This window comes from Gekko japonicus, unplaced genomic scaffold (assembly GCF_001447785.1).
Source record: "Gekko japonicus isolate JY-2015 unplaced genomic scaffold, Gekko_japonicus_V1.1 scaffold431, whole genome shotgun sequence".
NCBI lineage: Eukaryota > Metazoa > Chordata > Lepidosauria > Squamata > Gekkonidae > Gekko > Gekko japonicus.
In genome coordinates this window covers 912,145-935,189 of record NW_015162492.1, presented here as the reverse complement: position 1 = coordinate 935,189, position 23,045 = coordinate 912,145, and the positions used below count along the sequence as shown (strand labels likewise).

The window sequence follows — 23,045 nt, the reverse complement described above, 5'->3', positions numbered from 1 at the left end:
TTTATTAACATGTGTCTCCTGCAAACTCTCGGCAGGCTATTTATGTTTTCCTCATCTCTATTAGCAGTTCTCCTTTGATCAAAACACAAGGATGCATGGAAAATTCATAGACACTGCTGTATTTTAACACGCTCGGGAACACAGCCGGGATAAACTGCAAGGCCCTTCTGTGGATACCTTTTAAAAAAATGTATTTTAGCAAGACGAGCACTTAGAAATACAATCTTCCAACGACATATTTCAAAATAATCATACTAAAATTAAGGCACTGCTAGGATCACAGCAGAAATGGGGAAAGTCATGGATGGAAGAGTAGCACAGCGGTTGGGGAAGAGGAGCCTACAGAAGTGTTCAAAGCCATACGAGGAAGAAAGATGGGAGAGAGCAGATAGAAGCAGCAGAAGAATGGAAGTGATCCCCTGCTGGAACAGACCAGAAGTCCATCAGCTCCAAGGCCTGTTTCACACAGACCCCAGCCAGTTGTCCAGAAAGGACAACAAAAGGGGCACAGAGGACTAGTATCTCCTAACGTTGCCTTCTAGCCAGGCCCATAGCTACAGTGGGGCATTTTGGGGCCTGGTCCCCTGACTTCCTGCTAAGGCTCCACGACTTCCATCCAGCCTCCAGGCCCCTGGGGGGTCTCAGGGCTGCCCGGAGGACTCTTGACTCTCTGGGCCCCCCGGAGGACTCCCCACTGCTGCCCTTTCCCCAAGCGTGGCTTGCTCCCCCACATAGGCAGGCAGAGGGCAGATGCTGCAGAAGTGAGTTTTTAAAACTTTTAATTTTATTTTTTTATTTTGTGACCTCAGTGTCCCCTGACTTATTTAAAGGCCCCCCGAACTACAAAATCCTGGCTACGGGCCTGCTTCTAGCATTGGTATCCAGTTGCAGTTGTCAATCTCTGGGTGAGACCTAGAGTTCTCAGTGAATTACAAATGATCTCCAGACTACAGACATCACATCCCCTGAAGGAAATGACAGATCCAGAGAGGGGACATCCCTGCCGAGCTGCCACCCCAACTCCGGGAATTTCTCAGCCCAGAGCTGGCAACCCTATTAAGTCAGTGGTTTAGTGCCTCCAGATGTGGAAATCCCTGTTAGTCTTCATAACCTGTGGCCATTGATGGATCTTGTAGTGACCTTTTGTGAGGGCTCAGACTCCATGTGTCAGGGTGAGGCTGAAGGAAAGGGGGTAAACACTGTCACCAAACCTAGAATATGCTCCCCAGCACCCAGGCAACTGGATGCTGGGTTTCACCAGAGACTCAGCCCCTCTGACTGGCGGAATGGTGCTGTGTAGCATAACAACAGAGGGTGGGGGGATGCTGGCAAAAATTAACACTTGCTTTAAATGGAAGGGAATCCTTGCTGAGTGATCCCAGAGTGTTTGCAGAGAACAGTAAAGCAACAGTAGAAAGATCAGTGAAAATGAAGAGACAGGAGGCTTTTTCAAATGTGAAAAGGGAATAGAGGAGCAGGGAGCACTGACTTAGTCAGGGCAAGCTTTTTCAAATGTGAAAAGGGAATAGAGGGGCAGGGAGCACTGGCTTAGAAGTCAGGGCAGTGATCATGAACATTCCATCAAAGGCAAACTTAAAAGAATAAAGACATCTTGTACCGCGCCCTAAGTTTCCAATGTCTGCCTTCACCAGGTCCCCCTCTCTCCTTGGGTTCCTTCGATCTAAGACATCACTCGCAATTGAACCTGCGTTGCCCTTCAGAACATGAAGGAGAGCAAGGACAAGGATTCTCTTGCACTATATAATAATTTCATATCTTAAAAGCTCATTATGAGATTAGCTGATCTATTCCCACCTGCATTCCTCTATTGCAGGTTTGTTAAAAGCTCATCCCTCGAAGTAATAATCAATGTGGCGTGCTCTCTGTTCCAAGGCTCCAGTTAGTCTCTTGCACCCTGCTGGGCTGGGCTCACAGACCAAGTAGCTGTATTGCTTATTTTTATTACTCTAGCCAAGTTCAACTCACGTTGCAGACACACCAAAGGATGGTGGGGAGGATGTTTGGCTGAATCATCTGTGGATCACCACAGGCGTGAATGTGTCTAATCCCCTTTTAAACTTGTCTACACTATAGATCATCTGTGAGCAATGAATTCTACAACTTAATTACTGTTCGGATGAAGAAGTACTTCCTTTTGTCCATCCTGATTCTATTTTGCCTATCGACTAATTAGTTACACCCCAAGTGGTAGTGTTTTCACTACATGATTTTATAAGCCTCTATCATATTCCCCCTGCCCTAGCTGGCTTTCTGTAAACTCAAAACCCCAGGACCTTCCAATTCCTCTGTGTGTGTGTGTGTGCGCGCGCGCACATGCGTGCGCGCAGGAACCTGCATCAGGTATAGCAACCAAAAATATACACAGTATTCCATAAAGCCTGAGAGTAGTTCTCTTACCACTAGGCCACTGAACCTGCATGAACAAGATTCAAACCAAAGGGCATTAGGCAACCCCAAAAAGGCCTCCTATTGACATGTGGGGGGGCAGGGAGATAAATGGAGAATGAGAGTTACTGGGATGATTGAAAGTGGGTGGCAAAAATGAGACCGCTGGTGTAGCAAGGGCAGCAGTACATGGGTTTGCTAATCAAAATAAAGGGTGTGTCAGACAGCCAGTCATTCTGAGCATAACCGTCTCACATGATTCTGTTTGACAGGGCAAAATCTCAGCTGTGGTGGGGACTCCAATGAGCCTGCCTGACTCTCCCACCCTGGATGCAAACCATGGGCCTTAGGTATGCTATACTCATGCCTTTCTGTGCTGTCTTCCCTGTTCTACACTACATTGCTAGTGTCAACAGCAGGACTGTTGGGTGATGACCAATGTCTTGTGCTTCTTCCTGTTCATGACAGTCCAAGCAGTGAGTATTGAGCGAACTGCTTCCAAACACATGAGTCTCGATTTCTAGTCCAGCCTCCCCCAGCTGTTTTGCTGTTGCTGGAATGTCTGCTGGGCAAGCGACCCCCTTAACTGGAACTGAACCCACATCTCTCATTTGCCCCATGCATGTGTGTATTCCCTCTAAGCTACTGGGAGGGGGTGGTGGGATTGCTTCTGGTGAGGGGGCAGTTGTGTATGCCCTTGTGGCTGCCCCAGTGTCTGCATCCCCCCTCGCCCAGCACAAGGCTGGTGGTCTTGGACAGGGCAGGGTGCAAGAGAGGATCTGGTGTGTACTATCAGGGCTGGCCTTGCTGAATGACCTATGGATGTTTGCCAATGCTTGGGTTGGAGCGGCTATTTTTCCTTTCCTGTGTTTAAACCTGACGAAGGGAACTGGGCCACAGGCAGGGTCTCAAACCCACACTACAAAGCTCCCTGTAATAGATTTACTCAAGAGTCCTTGCAGGTCATGCCAGAAAATTCCTCCCAGAGGAGAGTGCCTTCTTCCCTTGGTATATTCCACGCTTCTGACACCCTTTTGCAAAACCGCAGGAAAACAGACGCCCTCCCACTCAGAGCAAGAAGGGAGCTTAGCCGTCCTCCTACCTGCCCGCTGTAAACCCCCCCTCCCTTTCCAATCATTTTTAAACATTTTCCTTTCATCTCTGCTCCAAAACCAAAAGCAGCTCAGTTGGGAGAAAATGGTCTTTGGGGACATCTACTGGGGGAAAACAGAGCTGCGGTGGCTCAAGTGGTTAAGACGCTGAACTGCAGGCTGTGGAAGGTCAGCAGTTCAGCAGTTCAAGACCCGGGTGCCGCATGATGGAGTGAGCTCCCGTCTCTAGTTCCAGCTCCTGCCAACCTAGCAGTTCGAAAGCAAGAAATTGCAAGTAGATAAATAGGGACCACTTCGGTGGGAAGGTAACAGCGTTCCGTGCACCTTGGTGCTTAGTCATGCCGACCACATGACCACGGAAACATCTTCGGACAGCGCTGGCTCTTCGGCTTGGAAACGGAGATGAGCACCGCAACCCTAGAGTCGGATTCGACTGGCTTTCGAGCAAGGGAACCTTTACCTTTACTTACTGGGGGAAACCAGCAGGAGCAGACATTGCAACCACTCCCTACCTAATATTCTCTGAGCAAAAATGGATTTAGGAATATGTGGTTCCCAAGACAGGCAGTTCTGCCTCTCAATGTGTGTCCCATTGCCCCATTAAATGGGAGGGGGAAAGTCAGCTGTGGGCAGGAATGGAGCTTTTTCTAGAGTGGCCTCGGAACTTTAGAAATAATTCCTAGCTCCCTTTTTCGTATTTAGAAAGGCACCCAAGCCCTGTCTTTAGACACGTGATTCCCAGCATAGTGCTTGCCAGTGTTTCCCAGCACCCACTTCCTTCCTCCTCCACATAAAAGCCAATCCAGACTTTCCTCCACCTCAATGGAAAAGGAGACGGTGCTTCAGAAAAACCCAGGGGGCATCACCTTTGCACCTGCAAGAAGCCCTCATTCAGAAACACCTCCCTCCCTCAGAGGACAGTGCTTGGCTTGGAGCATTCCACCATTTTGTAATTTGCCCCAGCCCTCTTGGCAACCATTTTGTGGCAGAACCCACTTCCTCTCTTCAAAATCCCCAAAGTACTCACAGGTGCACCAAGGTTGGGCGTGCCTGATATTAGCAGCATTTTATTCTTGTTTTGCACTCATATTTCCATGTATTTCAATGAAGTGCTTTGTTGTTTAATTTTAGAGCGTGTGTGTGTGTGTGTGTGTAAAAGCTGTTCTATTTGCTCCAAAGAAGGGATAACCATTTGATTATTTGTTTCAGACACATTGACAGACAAGCTTAAAAATTCACTACCCAAAGCAACTGGTTCAGAAGTGCCTGTTTGTGACTGTACAGCATAATAACACCGCAACTTTAAAACCCAGCAAGAATGCGTAGTTTCTGTACATCATAAACTGAATCTGTGACATTGACTAACAGGGCTGACTGGAGAGGGTTTTGTGACTGGCTTGCTGCTGCAATGCTGCCCCCTGCAGTTGCATTTGGCATGGAAGGCATTCAGTTTGCAACCCAGACTAACTTTATGAGTCTTCATACAACCATTGCCATAAGAGGAGTTCTGATGCAAATTTCAAACTCATGACCATATAAGATTCATCCTACTGAATTTCTCAAACACAGCTCCCCCCATCTTGCTGTTTAGCAAACACTGAGTAGCCTTGGGTCACTTTCTTTCTCAGCCTATCCTGCCTCATAGTGTTGTTGAAGTGATAAAATGGAACACAGAAGATCCACATATGCCACTTGTAGCATCTGCACAAAAGGTTAGGATATAAATACAGTGAGCAGAAAGATAATAGATACAAACCATTCCCTTTTGCTATTTTATTTTTGAGATGGAAAGACCACCACATAACTGGGTGAGAGAGAAAGCTGGCTACAAAGGAGCCACAAGTCTTCTGCAATTAACATATGATGCTTGAATAAAGAACAGACCCATTATGTACTTAAGCTATAAAAAGCAGCAATTTGTAATCAGTTTAACTACTACATCATCATATGATCACTGGAGATATCAGAAGCAGATGTGTCTGTTTTATTTCGCCCCTCCCTAGCCTCTCAAATTCCTGCTTCCAAAATTCTCCTTTTGGAAATGGTTTCCAGACACAGCTACATGGGAGGAGGAAATATGCTTTTTGGCTAAGAGAAGATGAGCTGGTTAGATACCCTGGAGGTGTGCACTGCCTTCTTTTGGCCAATTAACTCACCTCCACACCTGCATTGGTCCTCCAGGTAATCAATGGCAGCCTATCCACCTATAAAAGGAAACTAATCCACTAGGTCAGGGGAAGTCCAGAGAGGATACAGACTCCATTTGAAGAAGAAGAGAAGAGATTGGATTTATACCCCGCCCTTCACTTGGAGTCTCAGAGCGGCTTACAAACTCCTTTCCCTTCCCCTCCCCACAACAGACACCCTGTGAGGTGGGTGGGGCTGAGAGAACTCTGACAGAAACTGCTCTTTTTCAAGGACAGCTGTGCCAGAGCTTGTGACTGGCCCAAGGTCACATCAGCAGGTGCAAGTGGAGGAGTGGGGAATCAAGCCCGGTTCTCCCAGATTAGAGTCCGCACACTTAGCCACTACACCAAACTGGCTCTTTGCCTTTTGAAACTGAAATAGATGAGCCAGACCAACAAAACATACTGTCCGCTTCAGTTTTCATTAATGCTTGCACTCGAAGTATTTACAAACAAAAAGTATCAATTACTTTGTTCATAGAATTACAGAGTTGGAAGGGGCCGTACAGGCCATCTAGTCCAACCCCCTGCTCAAAGCAGCATCCTTGACAAGTGTTTACCCAGCCGCTGCTTAAAGACTCCTCACTGCATGTACAGAATGGCCCTCCCTGGGAGACTGAAGCTGATAGCTAGCTGGGCACACAGGCCTAAGTATACCAAAGACTCTATTAATTGGCCCTATTCGCCCTGTACACACCTTATAAGCAGGAATAAGACAATGTGTGTACAAGAGTGGAGAGTGTGCTGTCCCTATGGGTATTTGCATAAATATGGACACAGCACCCTATACACCTACACACCCCTATGACTGCTTCTTTTTGAACCTTCCTGGTCACAGGGACGGGGCCTATGTAGGCATGTAAGCACATGAACACAGGAAGCGGTGGGGCTGATGTTTTGACCACTCCCCCTCTGCACGTACTGACCTTGCACAGGGTTGTCCTCACAGTAACCCTATGAGATAGACAGGTTAGGCTGAGACAGCAATGGACCAGAAGTAAAACAGTAAGTTTTTACATTGCAGAGTGGGGATACAAATAAAATCGTAAACCATATCAAGGCTGCCGCAAAATACACTTGCTGACTGCACTCTCAAGAAAACTTGGGACAGCAAAATGCTGACCATATTGATATATAAAGAAATATACACTTGCATCTATTAAGTTGATATTTTCAGATTTTCCTCTCCATGTTCTTTATGCCAGGGATAAATGCACACAGATTTTACACTGTAAGAGCCCTATTTCTTCTACCCACACCCCTCAGGATTATCCACAGCTACAACCTACAATTAGGTGTTCAGAACAGTTCTTACCTGCACCGGCAGCAGTCATGTAAAGCTCAATTGTGCCACTGCAATAAGCATAGGCATTTCTGACATTGTTTGCCCCCAGTACAGATCCATGCAGGAGATTACTCACCAAAACACGATCCCAATGAAAGAAATTCTATACTCTGTACATCGTACATCAAGGAGACTTCTTTGATCAGCATCCTGGCTGCTATTTCTCCAGAGGTCAGTGTTTTGTACATTAAAGTCTAAGAAAATATCCCAGTGCTAAAAAGGACCCTTGCTCCCTGACCTCGATATCCCAGGCTAGCCTGATCTCATCAGCTCTCAGACACTAAGTGGGGTCAGCCCTGGTTAATATTTGGATGGGAGACCACCAAGGAAGTTCAAGGTCACAAGGCAGAGGCTGAACGTCTCTTGCCTTGAAAACCCTGCGGTATCGCCATAAGTCAGTTGCGACTTCATGGCACTTTCCACCTGCATGGATCCTCACACTCAGGCAAGGTTCTGGGGACCCCAGATTATACATTTCAGTTGAACTGCTAAAATAGTCATAGCCAGTAGACACAGAATGTGTGCAAATACTTCTAAGAAGCTTTCTGTGGCACTCAGTTTTCAGGATCAATACGCAGCTTTTTATGAGATCAAACTTCCTCCATCTTCTCCCACATGCGACCAAGACTTTGTTCAAAAGTCAGGACCTAATAAGCCATGGTTCCCTTTATGGATCAGAGAAATCTAACCTTAACAGAACAACCTCAAGTCACACTATTAAGCCTTCCTGTTATAAGCCTCAACATATAACAGCACTAGACTTGTGGCAACCAACATTTTAATGCATAACCGTTTTCAAAAAGATGAACAGTCATCCCTTAAATAATTACACACATCAAGGAACTGGATTTCACACATGAAGCTGCCTTACACTGAATCAGACCATTGGTCCATCAGTCAGTATTGTGTATTTTGTAATGTTGTATAATGTTTTAAATGGTTTTAAAAATGTTTTTATGTGCAGGTGTATGCCTGTCTGTGACCCGCCCTGAGCCCACTTTTGCGGGGAGGGCGGGCTATAAATCGAAATAATAAATAGTCAGACTGGCATCTGCTCTCCAAAGTGTCAGGCAGAGATCTTATATCACCTACTACCAAATCCTTTAACTGGAGTAGCTGGGGATACCACCTGTGACCTTCCACATACCAAGCAGAGGCTCTTCCACAGAGCCACAGCCCCTCCCCTAATTAGCTACAGAGTTTTGCCTCCTTTCAGAATTGTTTTGGGAAGGACAAACCTGTGAGTCCTGTCAGGATGAAGACATGCCAAGAAGCCAGGCCAGGTCATGAGGAGATGATCCTGAAAGGGATGCAGCAGTCTGCTACATCTGTCAACCGGGTTTATCAAAGAACAAATTTGCAGCAAACTAGCTGAACATAAGCCTGTTGGTCACCCACCATGACTGAAGATGCAAAAAAACCTATTTTGGGGGTGGGGGGTGAGGGGGAGAATACCTAATGACCTACACTTATTTCAATTTATGTTTCTACCATGTCCTTCCTCCCAGAGGCCGTCAAGGCAGCTTCATATAGCTTGAATTTCAGAGGTCTCATATTGTGTTTACAAATCCTATCTCAACCTTTAGATAGCCTTCCATGCCATGAAGTACACCCAAAGCAACACTAGGGTCTCTATGGACTGCCTGCTAACAGCAAAGGACCAACCTCCTGCTCCCATTCCCTCCCACAGGCCAAGACTGTTTTAGCACCCAAGGACAAGGCCCTTGGCTCAAGGGTCTGCTAGGCAAAGGAAGAGTGAAGCTGGCTGAGTTAAATAAGGGAGGGGGCAGTTTGCTGACCACCTTCTCCTCTGCCATCAAAGAAAATGCACCCCAAGATGCCGTTGTAGGGGGGGGGGAAACCTCCCAAAGAAGCTACTTGCAGGTACTAACCTAGAAAAGCCACTCAGAGAAGCCTTTTCACTGTCACTAGCTGCTGGGAGAAGAGGAAGCAGCTGACAAACAAGGCCTGAAGGTGTATATAGGAAGAGGGAGAACGCCAGGGAACAAAAGGGAGAGGGGGGGGGACAGATAATGAGGAACAATGAGGAGGAAGCTGAGAATAGACTCGACCAAGGAGAAGACAACTAAGGAGAGCCTTTTGTCCTCTGCCCCACTTCCTCTGTGCATCCTTGTACATTTCAGCTTGTCTAGACATGCCGGCGTTTGAGCATTTAGAGTACCTGGGCTGGGCAATTCAGGCTTCCCTGGCTGGAAAGGAAAACCATTTAGGTTTTTAGAGCAGGAGGGGGGCTTCCAACCAATCCACCCTTTCACTCTGACCATTCTATAACCAACATGGGTATTTTGGCATAAGCCACTTGGGACCAGCCAAGCCTAATGTGACTATGAAAACTACAGTAGTTTGGGAAAGACGGGGATCATTTAGGCTAAGCTGAAGAGAAGCAGGCAATAGGCACCTGAATTTTTGGGGATCAGGACTCAGTATGGCCACTTCCGCACTGTCACCTGTCACTCATTTTTCCCTATTGCTTTGAGTCTCCCCCCCCCCCCCTTTCCACATGTGTTTTGCTCTCTCTCTGGGGCTAATAGAGAGAGCAAAACACATGGGGGGGGGGGGACCCTGAAGCAATAGGGACAAACGAGTGACAAAAATGACAGTGTGGAAGAGGTTAAGTCTCCAAGACAGCATGTCTGTCATCAGGCTGGGAAGGAACAGGTGGGTTCTTTTTTCTTGCATCTCTGCTGTTCTAAGTGTGTCAGACTGATCCAGCAGCGCCACCTGCTGGCCCCACTCCCTGCTTTTGTACACCATTTGGGTGACCAGACACACCGTCTACCGTCTATGTTGAAAATCAATGTGCAGTATTAAGGCAGAATCTAACTCCTTGTAAGCTTCTGGCTTGACATGGAAGTGTGCTGGTGCAACACGGAAGGCAGCTGTGTATGCAGCCCAAACCCCAGAAGACTGTTCTGCTTGCTGTTTCTTTGCACCTTCGAAATGCAAAGGCATGATTAGTGAGGAGGGAGAAGGTGAGGGGAACGGAACCTCTCGGGGAAAATGATGGCAGTTGCAGCAGAATGAAATGGTTGTGTGTTTTGTTACTTGAAATTTCAAACAAAAAACTGAAAAAGCAAACCACAAAAGGTTACATGCAACATTTATTAACAGTTGAAAAGATGGATTGTTACATGTGTGAAATCAGGTTAATGGAAGCAGCAACACTGGGAGACAGTATGATTTCAGCAGTTGAAATGAACACACATACGAACACATAAAAAAACACAAGAGTTTTACTCTGAAAGACATGAATGCAAAAGATAAAACAGAACAATGTTTCCAAACAGGCATAAATACATACAACATTGTTAAATACAAGCTTTCAGCCAAATATGACTGTAATGGAACACATATGATTGTTACATTTCAACTTCAATTGTTTTGTATTGATTTCTAATTCTGTAATCCTAGTCCTAGCTTCTTTCTGAACTTGGATAATGGATGTTTTGCAGAATTTGAAAGTTTATGGAACTGTGGCTTGGGGGAGGAAAGAGCTGCAAACCACAGGAAAAGGAAGAAGTACAGGGCACAAAACTCTACACTCAGAACTGAGAAGCTCAAAATAGAAACCCCATTTGGTCACACTTATGACCTTTTATGTTTATTACATGAACTGCAGTCTGGGTAGCTTCAATGCAACTGCTTGAGAGTATGTACAGCACAGTGTTACGAGACTAGAATTAACTCCCCACTTGGCAATGAAGCTCACAGGGTAATCTTACGCCAGTCATTCTCTAATAGACACTCCTTACAGGTTGTTGTGAGAATAAGTGGAGGGGGGGGGGATGTATACCTTCTTCAGCTCCACATAGGTGACGCCAGGTAGTTCAGGAATAATGTAAAATGTCTTTTTTTTAAAATGCCACTGACTCAATAATGCTCTAGCACTTCAAATATTACCTTTGCTGTTTCTGAAGATGAACAACAGCTGGACTGGAAGAGCTTAACTACATCTCAGTTGTCCTACCTGGACACTTAACTACTATGCAGACATCTCCAAATAACTTTCCAGGTGTGTCTGCCTGCAAGTTTCTAAGGTTACCTTTAACTATGAAGACTGTAAAAAAGCTAGCTTTTAAAAACTAAAGTTCTCAACAGTATAACATCCGTGCAGAATTAGCATGAGATCAGGGTTACTGCCACTTGTCAGACAATCCAGAGTTATTTGTTAAAACCTGATACTTTGTCCCTATCACTTCAGCATTCACTGAATACTCAAGTGCTACAAGTATTGTCCACGGTTGCGATTCTTACAAGGAACACTGTAAGACATCTTAGCATTATCATCATCCTCATACTGCCCCATCCCTACTTTTGTATTATGTACTTTTGCGTAGTGATTCCAACACAACACTGCTTCTCATTTGCAGATCAAAATACCGAGCAGTTAGTAATGATCATTACTTTTAAAAAATACATCATTAATGCTGAATTGGGGGGGAGGGGCGCTAGCAATCATGGGATTTGGTGGCTAAAATTCCAGAAAGCTGGCCACAGAAAGACTGGTAAAAATAGCTGCCAATAGGGGGCATTTAAAGCCACTAGTGAAGTGATTTCACAAAATTTTCCATGACAAAATCCTGTAATTCACTGCATGGCAAGCCAGCACACAGGACTGAGAGAAAGGATTGATATTGGTCGAATCTGCATTTGTCTTTCCCACCGGCGTCCCAGCTCTCTGACATCAAAAAAGCTGTCTACATTTGGTTTCATTTTCACACCTCAACAGTGCTAGCATACTTTTGCACGTCTGCATGTTTATTGCCTTTTTGTGGCGGCTCCACTGTCATTTCACCTCTGCACTGCTTTAAAAAAATCTTCTCCAAACAATATTCAAACAAGCATAGAGAAAGACAGCGTCACAGCAGCACGAAACTGATTTAAAAATGCAAATGCAGATTCGACCGTAGTGTCACAGTTCCTGGTGCTGCACTGGTATTGCAAACAGCTGGACTTCCTGTGACCAGCAGAAACATCCACACTGGCAACAGAAACCATTGGTGGAGATACTATGATTCAGCCAAATCTGCAGATGCCTTCTTTAGGCCACTACAGGACTTCAGGACTCAATGCAACTCTAGCATCTGATATCCTATATTAGTGATGGCGAACCTTTTAGAGACCGAGTGCCCAAACTGCGACCCAAAACCCACTTATTTATCGCAAAGGGCCAACACGGCAATTTAACCTGAATACTGAGGTTTTACTTTAGAAAAAACAACTCATACATTAACTTAAGATGATCCAAACAAAGTAAGGAAAGCAATCCCAAATGCTTTCATTTACTTAAAATTATTTGGCAGAGAATTCGACACTTTAATGATGGTCTGGGCCTGGCTGGGGCAATGGCATGCGTGCCCACAGAGAGGGCTCTGAGTGCCACCTCTGGCACCCGTGCCATAGGTTCGCCACCACTGTCCTATATTAAGGATTTCTAATAGCACTGTAGCCAAAGAGCAATTTAATAGGTAAAGGTTGCTCGACGTGGCAGCAAGTGCCAAGTGCTTCCACAGCTACACACGCCAGTTAAACTGGGAGGCCAAACTTCCAGGGAAGCCAGCAGCAGAAAGGGCACTGCAAAAATCATGCCTGGAGATCTGTATTATAACAGAACCTCTGCACAGAAAGCAGGGTAAGTTCTGTTAAGGCCAGCAAACAGAATGAGTCAGTAGCTGCGTTAACATATGACCCATGGGGATCTTAACAACTGCTCTTGGAAATTCAGTTCAAGGCCTTAAAATACAACCAACTGTTATGGCGGGGGGAGAGATCTAAGTTTAATATTTTAGAGCTTTATGCTCTATGCTTTAAACAGAGCCTTGAGAGACTGCCGGACTGACCCACCCATGGATATCTTTATTTTGTATTTATATTTATTTATTTTTGTATTTATACCCTGCCCTCCCCGCGAACGGGCTCAGGGCGGCTATGTGCACACATGCTGTTACTTGTATGCATGAAGACAGGGGAAGGGGGGGACAACACCAAGTTAAAAAAACAGAATTGTTATCTCCCTGGAGCTGTGAGACATTAAGTGGAGATGAGCATCAGGCAACAGCAATAGCAGGAGATGGGCACAGGGAATGAAACAGCTTCGTTTACAGCAGTGCATGCCATAAAAGTGAAAGTAAAGCAACAGTCATGAATCCTCCTTTGCTGTCGAGCGAGCTCTCCTATTGCTCCATCTTCCATATATGGATACCAGTATTGCAATTTAAGAAGAATGTTAAATTCATAACAAGCATCTCTGCTCAAGCCCAGCTGTGTCCCCCCTTCTGAAGCTACTCCTTTCTTCTGATCCGGATGTTTGGGCTCAGAACAGCCTAGCAGCTGCACTCACTAAAGTCTAAAAAGGGGGGGTTGCTATGAGACGGGGGGGGGTATTCTTATGCTTGGAAGGATTCTACTTTCCAGCTGACTCAGAGAATGACTCAGAGAAAGTCCATCTTCAGTAATGGACAGAAAATTCAGTTACAGGGCTGAACATACCTTCAAATTAATCACTACTCTGGCCCACATTTGTTTAAAAATATAAAGCTAAAGAGGTGTGGTTGGGGGGTCAGCTTCAGAGAATTTTGCTGGGGAAGCATTAAAACAGCATCACTGTGTAACAACCTTAACATATCAGTATTTTTTTTTTTAAGCACAAACCTCTAGGCAATCTAAAAACATTCTTGGCTGAAGGGACCCCACCAAGTTGCAGCATTTACTGGAAAGCTTTTGACTTACAAAGCTTCCCAAGCAACATGGAAGAGCAGGAAGCTTTCATTCAAAAGCCAGAAAGCGAAGGAAGTGGCATCCATTAAGACCAAGCAGACAAAACCACCATGGTCAAACAAGACATATCTTTATGGCATGATTTATTAACAAGCTTCTCAACTTATTCTACCAATAGTTTACAGGATGCCTCATTTATGGGCCCCCATGGCTGCAGAGAGGGCAGTCTCCACAGGCTGTTCTCATGGTCTACTGCTACAAACTCTACACGGTAGGTAGATAGATAGATGATCACAGGTTACAAACATGCTACGAATCCCAGGTTGGACATACATAAGATGGTTGTGTAACAGAGAGGAGGCAGTCCTGCCCCTGAAGGCAGAAACAGCCACTCACTTGCGCCTATGGGAGAGCTGCTCCAGCATCCAATCACCTTTTAGAAGTGGGCCGGACGGAATGTCAGAGGGAAACACAGGAGGGGTTGAATTCTGCCTCAGGGAGAGAACAGTGAGAGCTCAAGGTCTGGCTCAGGAAAAGAGCAGACAGAGCGAAGGGTAGCTCTGCTTGGTAGGGTGGCAGAGTGGTTTAGCTCTACCTCTAGGAGAGAACAGAAAACCTGATAGCTAGGCCTGTCTCTTGTACCAAACAGACCTTATATATCTTTTAGTCTGACTCTTGGGAAAGGGCAGGCTGGTGCGGGTGGAATCCTCTGTGTGTGTGTATTAGGATTCAACCGAGTGGCTAGTCAGTAAAAGCCTGTTTATGCTTGAAAGTATTAAAGAAAATTCAAACTACTCTCTAAATCAATGTGCCTCAGTCAGGTTTTTCCTTTGTCTACCTGGAGACTTGTGCTGCAGATCTGTTCATGGAAACCAGTCTGTAAATAAATCAATCTTTGTGGTTAATATAAAATTCCTGCCTCGGGGACCTCCACATTCTACTTGTGCACCACAAAACTTACCTCTCAGCAGCGAACCCAAAGCCTAGACACTCGCTACCTTTAGAACATCTGGTAACTGAGGGGAAGGTTTATAGTTTAACATAAACCTGGTTCCCCCAAAATCATAGGAGGCTGCGTGGGTCCCCTCAGTTGACAGAAACAGCCTGAAACAGGTTGGATCATCTCTAGAGAGGATTATAAATCCCTCTAATCCATAATTGACAGCGCTATCTTTTAAAGCACTATGAAATCGGGACCTTCTGAATTACAACCTCACTAATGAGCTCCTTATAAAAGGTAACTACAATGGTCCACTGGACTGAGCAATGGATCCAACATGGCCGGATTAATAACTGTTTGGTTGAGGGGGTTGGAATGGCCGTGGGACAACTCACTAATTCTCCATGAAGTATTGTTCAGTTCCCTTCTTCAAGATAGGGTTACTCTAGCCAGATGGTAAAACTCAGCTTGCTTTCCCCCTGCATGTTTATACTGACAGACGCAGAAAGGGAGTGTACAAACAGAGCAAAGACTATTTCCGCTTGCAATATATTAAAATATTTTCAGATATGGAATTCATGTACATGGCTCTGATACTTTCGGTACTGAAGCACACAACTGGGGGAAGCAAAATAAACAGTTTAAAATTGACCAGAGAGAATACAGAAGTGATTGATAGGTGCAGTTCCATAACCAAAGGAAACCACATGAACATTCCCAATGTATCTTAAGGCATTAACAACTTTCAGGATAGCGAGCCCAATATCCAATCACCTTCCAAATATTTTTCATGACATTGTTTGGGATTACACTAAGGAAATATGGAATTGATTAGTTGTTGTAGATTTTCCCAACTGTATGGCTGTAGTCTTGGCATTGTAGTATATGATGTTTTGCCAGAATATAGCCTAACTCAAACAGGACACAGTATCTTATTCCAAGTCACTGAAATGCTGGACAACACATCCAATTACCATGTTAGATTACACAGGGAAGCCATTGAAATTCATAAACCTAAACACAATTTAAACAGGAAAGAAGAAAGTTTAAAAATAAATACAGCATGGTTTCCTGTCCTGAAAAACACAAAATGCTCTACATCTTAACAACCGCCCTGAGCCGCCTTGGTGGGAGGACGGGGTAAAAGTGTGATAAATATATATATATACTACAGATAAGATTAGAATTTCAGCAGCGAATCCATATGCAAAAGAACCTCCTCAGGAAAGCTCCTCCATTAGCAGGTCACAACCTGGGAAACTCCTACAAGATAATGACTCAGCCCTATCCCACCTTCCTGAGTAGATAAAAATTACCTGCCTATCATCTTTCTTCTCACATTGATACAGAGAGTACTCCATCTTTCTGTGTTATACCTCTAAGGATGCCAGTCACAGCTGCTGGCGAAATGTCAGGTACTACAGTACCAAGACCATGGCCATACAACCCAGAAAATCTAAAACAACTAATGAATTCTGGCCATGAAAGCCTTCAACATATTGAAATATGGAATTACCTGGATAAATAAAACTGTTATCCTAAATCAAGCAGGAGTAATGGCAAGAAAGGTGCTTTTTTCAGTACAAAGACTGAAAATCAGTTTTGAGGTTTTATTGATCAAATTGCAAACCTATCACAAATACTTTACCCCATGAAACCATTTCAAAAACATTAAGAAAATAAAATCATAGATTCAGAATGCCCAGTTTGCCAGCTGACCCAGAGACAATATATTTCAGCGTTTCCCAGAAACTCACTCTGCCTTTGATTAAAATGTGTACAATGTATTGTACAAAGCAGCAGGTTTTGTCATTACATGCAACTCTTACGATAGCTATTTTGAATCTGTAGAATTAGACACATTTTATGAAAATTAGCAAGAGATCAATGTTTTTACACTTTATTAAATGGGCCAATCCTAAAGGCATATGAGAGTGAGGAAAGGAAATTACAAAAATGCACTCTCTGCCTTGACTCGACAAAAGCCCGAAGTAGCTCCTTTCCCCACTGTAAATGTAAGCAGGCCATGCTAAACATAGTACTGCCCAATTAGCAAGCCCTATCAAGGCTGTTTACTATGTTTTCCCAAGTGCACAGTAATGTTTTTGCAGACAGACAGCAGGCACAGAAGGTATACCAAGCCCCAGATGGGCTGCATTTGGCCTGCTTAAGATTCTTGCCTATGTTAACAGCTCACATTCTATCTGCAAAGAAATTTTTATCACACAGGTTTACTTTATACATGACATTTTGCACATGTCTCCAAAAGGCAACAAACTGAAGTCTGTTAAAGCTGTCTTGTGGTGGCCAAGGGAGAACATCTGATGGCTGGTGGCTGCCCAAGAAGCCTTGACATATTTCTTTCGATCAGCAGGAGCAGAATTAACACCTCGATCAGACCACCATTAAGGGAACCCACTTTTGGTATGGGAGTTCTTCCCTTTGGGAGCTAGGGCAGTGCTATGGGTAACATGCAAAAAGGTACCTTATAAACAGGAAAGGCCCTTAACCAAGGACTGATCTCGAATACGGAGGTGGAAAATATGTCTGTTCTGGAATATTTGGAGGTACAGGACACACTGACTTCATAAAGCTCCTTAATATGAGGAATCAGCAACTCGGCACACATCTTTATTAATCTACAGCTTAGAAAATTTTGTTGCCATTCTCTAACTAGATTTTAGGAAGCAGGTTATATTCGATTCTGAATACTGCTGACTATAATGACTTTGCTTTTGCATACATGCCTTAAAATTCAAAGTATTGCATATAATGATATTACTACTGCTGCATATAAACATTTGGAGATTTTGCTGATTTCACAGCTTTTTTGGAATTGGGAAGCTGTTAATTAAAAAGATTTAGGTTTTGGTATGAGCATTTTAGAAGCTTGAAGGTACTAACTGCAATGCTTTTGTTGCTTTTGCATACAGAAATCTGAAGGCTAGTCTTTCAGAAGAGACTGCCAATTTTCACAGACACTCTGAAACTTTGCTAATTAAAATATTTCATTTATTTGCACTTTCAGTTTAGAAACTTTATCCTAGAAATTAGGAAGAAGAAATTAAGAGCAGTGGACTGCACCGAGGAAATTGATAACGGTCTAAGGAGAGCAAATTTGAAAAGGGTGCTGGAAGAGAAAATTTAAAACTTTACCATATGTGAACTGTTTACTGAATGGATAGGTGCTATTTAAAGAATAAATAGGCAACTACTTACCTTTATAACCCTAAGAGCCATTACATCTGAGTCTTTTGGAAGTGTTACTAGCAACTGAATTATTCAGGCTTATTGATTTTCAAATAATGGAGCCATTTTTTCAGAAACAAAACAAAAAGGTAATTCGCCATATCATAAAATGTATTTAGAGCAGGGGTGGCCAAACTTGCTTAACGTAAGAGCCACATAGAATAAATGTCAGAAGTTTGAGAGCCACAAGACATGAACAAATATCACACACACATTTTTATTGGAAAATATGCAAAAGAGACTGCCCAAAATAAAAACAAAAGGTGTAAAAACAAATACTGATAATGATATTTATTTGTCCAATTATATTTATTTGTTTAAGATAGAGAGAGAGGTAGAAAGAATGAAAGAGGTGGAAAGAAAGAAAAGAGAGAGAAACAAAGAAAGCAAATAGATGGGGGGAGGGAGGGAGAGGTGGAAAGAAAGGAACTTTAAATGTATCTTTCAAGACCTCCCCCACCCCCACCCTGCCGGCTGGCTCAGCTGCCAGCCATCTTGGCTTGGAGAAGGGATTTAAAGAGACAAATGCCTTCTCCGAGCCAGCTGGCGGGGGAGGTGGGCTTTGAGAACATATTTAAAGTCGCTTTCTTTCCTTCTCTGCTCCCCCTCTTCTCAAGCTACCCAGGGAGGGGAACACTGGCTGGGGAAGGGAAGACCAATCAGGAAGGCATGCCTCCCCTTCACTTCCCCAGCCGCCTTGCTGGGAGCCACACAATATGTGTGAAAGAGCCGCATGTAGCTCCCGAGCTGCAGTTTGCCCACCTCTGGGTTAGAGCATTAAATAAAAAAAAATTGAAGCTTTTTTATCACTGGTACTATATTCCCAGCAGATTGGCAAAAAATATGAAAAATTTAATGTGTTCAAAATGTGGGAGATATAACGGAACTCTGATGTGTATGTAGAGGAATTCTGTGATAATGAAAAGATTCTGATCTTTAGTAACTGATAACATCCAAAAGCTTATGATACACACAATTGTGTTCTCTCCTATAATTTATTTGATAGTAAACACAAGCAAATAAAAGTGAACATTTATATTTAGTAAAACAAAAACTGAAGCTTTGTAGCCAGAATATCAAAACTATGCATACGGAATCAACCAATGAGTCTGGGTACGAAAGAATATTTGCTAAGAGTTTGGTCTGTGATACTGATGAACGACTTGACAACTTACATGTGGAAGAGGAAACAGACTCAAAAGTTTATTTTTCTAATACTTGTGTTGTTCAATTCAATCAATACACTGGCATGTTCTTCCTTTAAAAATGCAATTGTGAACTATCTTTTTTATTTTTGTATGTTTATATAAAATTAATTAAAAAAAAAAACTCCAACTCAGTCTCCACGTCTACAAAGCCCTCCTCATTTCACCTTGATCACAGGTAACACTAGCATCCCTGTCATGCTTCACCACTCTAAAATAAAGTGTTTTTATCAAGAGGGCATAAGACTTGAGACTGAATTAATTCAGAACTTTTATATTGTATGCTTTGCAAGGTACAAGGGCAGGACATTGTTCCTGCTTCTGAGCAATGAAGTGCTGCTTCTGATCTCAACTGGGTCAGACTCACAGCTACATGAAGAACTGTTTTGTTATGTTGGATTCATCTAACCTAGTCAGGCTTTGAGAACAAGCAACCAAGTCCTTTCCATTCTGCTGAAGAACTTGGCTGCCTTGTACAACCAAACCCATGCCACTTCATTGCCTACAGTAAACTTAGAATCCTTAATTCTCAGGAATTTCTTCCAGAACTACAGAACTCAAGATCAGCCATTTCAATTAACCCAGCACTTCCACTGCAGCCCTCTTCCAAGAATACTGATGAACAGCCCTTTTTTGAATCTCAGTCTTCCAGCAAATTCTTCCATTACTTGGGAAGGTCTGCAAGAAGGCATAAGAGTTTTGATGGACCTTTCCCATGTGTATGCACCAAGCGCCAACTCTACCTGACTGGTTGTCCCTCATACGAATGGCTTTGGCCTTAGCCAGCTCCAGAGCTGTGACCCACCGCTGCCGTTCCACTTCTGAACTAGCCTTTAGATGGTATGTCCTTCCCCCACTTGAAAGCACAATGTTACAGGAGTCCTCTGTATCAATGTGGGCTGTTGACAGGTTGATGGTTCCTCGGCAAGTGTGAGCCATTTCAGCCTGGGTCCTGCAAAAGTAGTAAAAGAGAGAGATAAATGCCCTAGATTTCGCATCGGCATCCTTAAAAAAAAAGTGGCTACAGCCAAGAAATAAGCACTTCCCTGCCTGGCATTAAAAGTGAGCGTTCAGCAACACTACTTGAGGAATTCACCCCAGTAACTGATTAGTTTGATAAAACCAATGCACCTAGGAAATATGACCACAGCTATACTGTAAAATACTACTTTCACTGTAGAACCACAGAGTATTGTGTGAAATACTGATTATTTTTTTTAAGTGGAGCAACTTGCTCTCACGATTACAAAGAAAACCTAAGCATGACTGGACCCACACCTAGTGTCTACTGAAGTTCTAATAAAACTATACCCTGTTTCTGTGTTCATCAACAGCTTATAAAAATCATTTTGCATACAATTACTTCTTGCATATCTTGTTATGCATCAGAAATCTCTTCAAAAAAGGTCTGGAATTTGATAGATGCTGTGGAGGCTGGAGGAGAAGCCATGTAAAGTTACGCAGAAAGGACAAGAAATCCAAAACCAAGAATTCATACATGTGCAACATCCAGAGATTAGAAGCCCCTCTTAATTAACTGCAATCACATTCTGCATCATATAAGATACAAATTCCTTAAACCTGTAGTTCTGTAAAAACGTAGCCAATTTCAACTAAAAACAATTTTTGTCTGCCTATAATATAGGTTGTTTTCTTGGCAAAGAATACTAATATCCCTGGGTAAGATGCATATGGAATCTTAGCAATGGTTGGTGAAAGAATTTTAGTAAAATATAACTTATAAATTCTGGCAGACAAGAACTGCAAGCTTATTTTAGTTTTAACAGGAACAAACAGCATTTTGGGGGATCTGTGGAGTTAGTTCTCTTTCAAGCAAACTGCCCCAGAGACTTTTTGCCCCTCAGGAGCATCCTGCTTGTGAAAACATCCAGCATGCCCCCAAAGCACTTCCACATTAATTTATGCCAAAGACAAATGAAGTTCTCCACAATTCAGCTACCTGTACTGCAGGCCCATTAAAAACATTAATCGGGTTGCTCCAAAGTATTTGGAATGACTTTCTTTCAAGAGGATTAATAGTTTTCCAACAACAGTTATACATGGGAAACTACAAAGCCCAATAACGTATGTTATGGAATTTCCTGAACATTTGAAATAAGTTAAAATAAGGACATAAGAGAAGCCAATGGTGGATCAGGCCAATGGCCCATCCAGTCCAACACTCTGTCACACAGTGGCCAAAAATACCAGGTACAGCTGTGGTACCAAGTGAAGTTCTGGGAAAGAAGACAAGTCTTCTCTGCACAAGCTAACATTACAGCAGTTATACAGTGCATGCCCAAGAATTCTAACTTAAAACCAATCCACAGAAAATAGCAGCACCGGCTGCCAATGCCTCTATAGGAGTTCTGTCAGCCTAGTACTTCAGAGGCAGCTCACTTGTGGAATTAAAAAGGGGATGGGAAGAAATGCAGACAGAGCATCTGCCCCAAAATAGCATAAGCATGCCCTGAGGTGGGACAGTTGCCATGGCCCAGGGCTGTCGCCCCCCCCCCACACCAATGCACCATTCCCCTACCCACTCACACACGACTGCAGCACCATCTATATTTCTGCCTGCATGTGCTGCCCAGCAGCTCAGTAAAAGGCTGTAAAGATGATGCACAATAGCAGAACTCCTGGCAGCCATGGTGGAGGGGCTCCTAGCTGCATGCACTACCCACTCTTGTGAAGGAAAGGGCACGCAGGCTGTGAAGGTGGCTGTGAGTGTGGGTGATAGTAAGGCCCACAACCAGGTGAGGAAAGGACACGGGCAGTTGGGGGACAGATGGGTGGGCAGGGAAGTGTGAGTGGGGGAACATGTGGTGAGAAAAGGAAGGTCCCTGGGGCACTTAAGGTTTTTTTAAAAGCAACTTGATTCTGTCATCAATAAAAGTGTAGTTTCCAGCTAAATGCACACACAGAGGAAGCTCTCCAAGAAGGAACAGTTTGAAGCCATCTCATCTACTGCTACACACAAAGTCCTAACTGTACTGTTCAGTGGCAAGTAGACCAACATTCAGACAGATTTTCCTATTCAGCACTAGCATCTCAACGATTGCATAACAAGATGACATAAGCAGGTTTCCAAAGCCTCAAATTTGAGATAATCCTGAGCAGAGAAAACACAAATATGCACTGCCCTCAATTGCAACACAAAATTAGACTGACAATCAAGAACAGTTTGCCCAGAAGCACGGGGGCACAAAAGAAATGTGAAATTGCAAAATAAAATACTTGGCTGAACAAAGTCCAGAGGAGTAGCTACACCAGTGTGTGACAGCAGACACCAAAAGCATTGTGGGGCACCTTTAACACCAAGGCTTCCTATGGCAAAATTTTTCATGGACCAGAGTCCACGTTAAACCCCAGATAGCGTCAATAGGCAGGCAAACACATTTGCCTGAAACATCTCTCTTCTTTTTCTGTACAGAATACCCAGCCTGAAGAATTCTGAGGAACTTAAGCATTTGCTCAATAACATGCATCATGTGGGATAGTCTCAAGTAAAACATACACAGGGTATCACGCTGCTCTTTCTGGATTTTTCTCTAACAGACCAACATTGGAACTTGCAATGTTTGCCTAGGAAGATTATGATACTGCCAATTACTGCTGTTCTGAACATCAGTGTACTCATCTTGCATATATCTGAGTATTGCACAGAAGTGTCAGTCTACCTACTGCAGTTCTCCTGTGTGTATTTACTGTATTTCATAGCTTTTTACAAATGCTTACCATTTTTGTCTATACCCAGGCATCTTATCACTTAACTAATATGCAGTACCAAGTGAGTTGACAGGAAAAGAACACCTACACATGAAAATATAAGCTGTCTACTGGTACTCCAATGATATTTAAAAA

The 23,045-nt window shown here is 43.6% G+C and overlaps 1 protein-coding gene across 2 annotated transcripts in view; it reads right to left on the bottom strand.

The window, feature by feature from the left end:
* The window catches only part of OSBP2 (oxysterol binding protein 2), a 162,412-nt gene that overhangs the window by 120,318 nt on the left and 19,049 nt on the right, over positions 1–23,045 (bottom strand). For both annotated transcript variants that reach the window (XM_015406049.1, XM_015406050.1), the window contains exon 2: positions 19,925–20,133. In XM_015406049.1, coding sequence (XP_015261535.1) covers positions 19,925–20,133 — 209 coding nt within the window. The remainder of the gene's footprint in view (positions 1–19,924; positions 20,134–23,045) is intronic.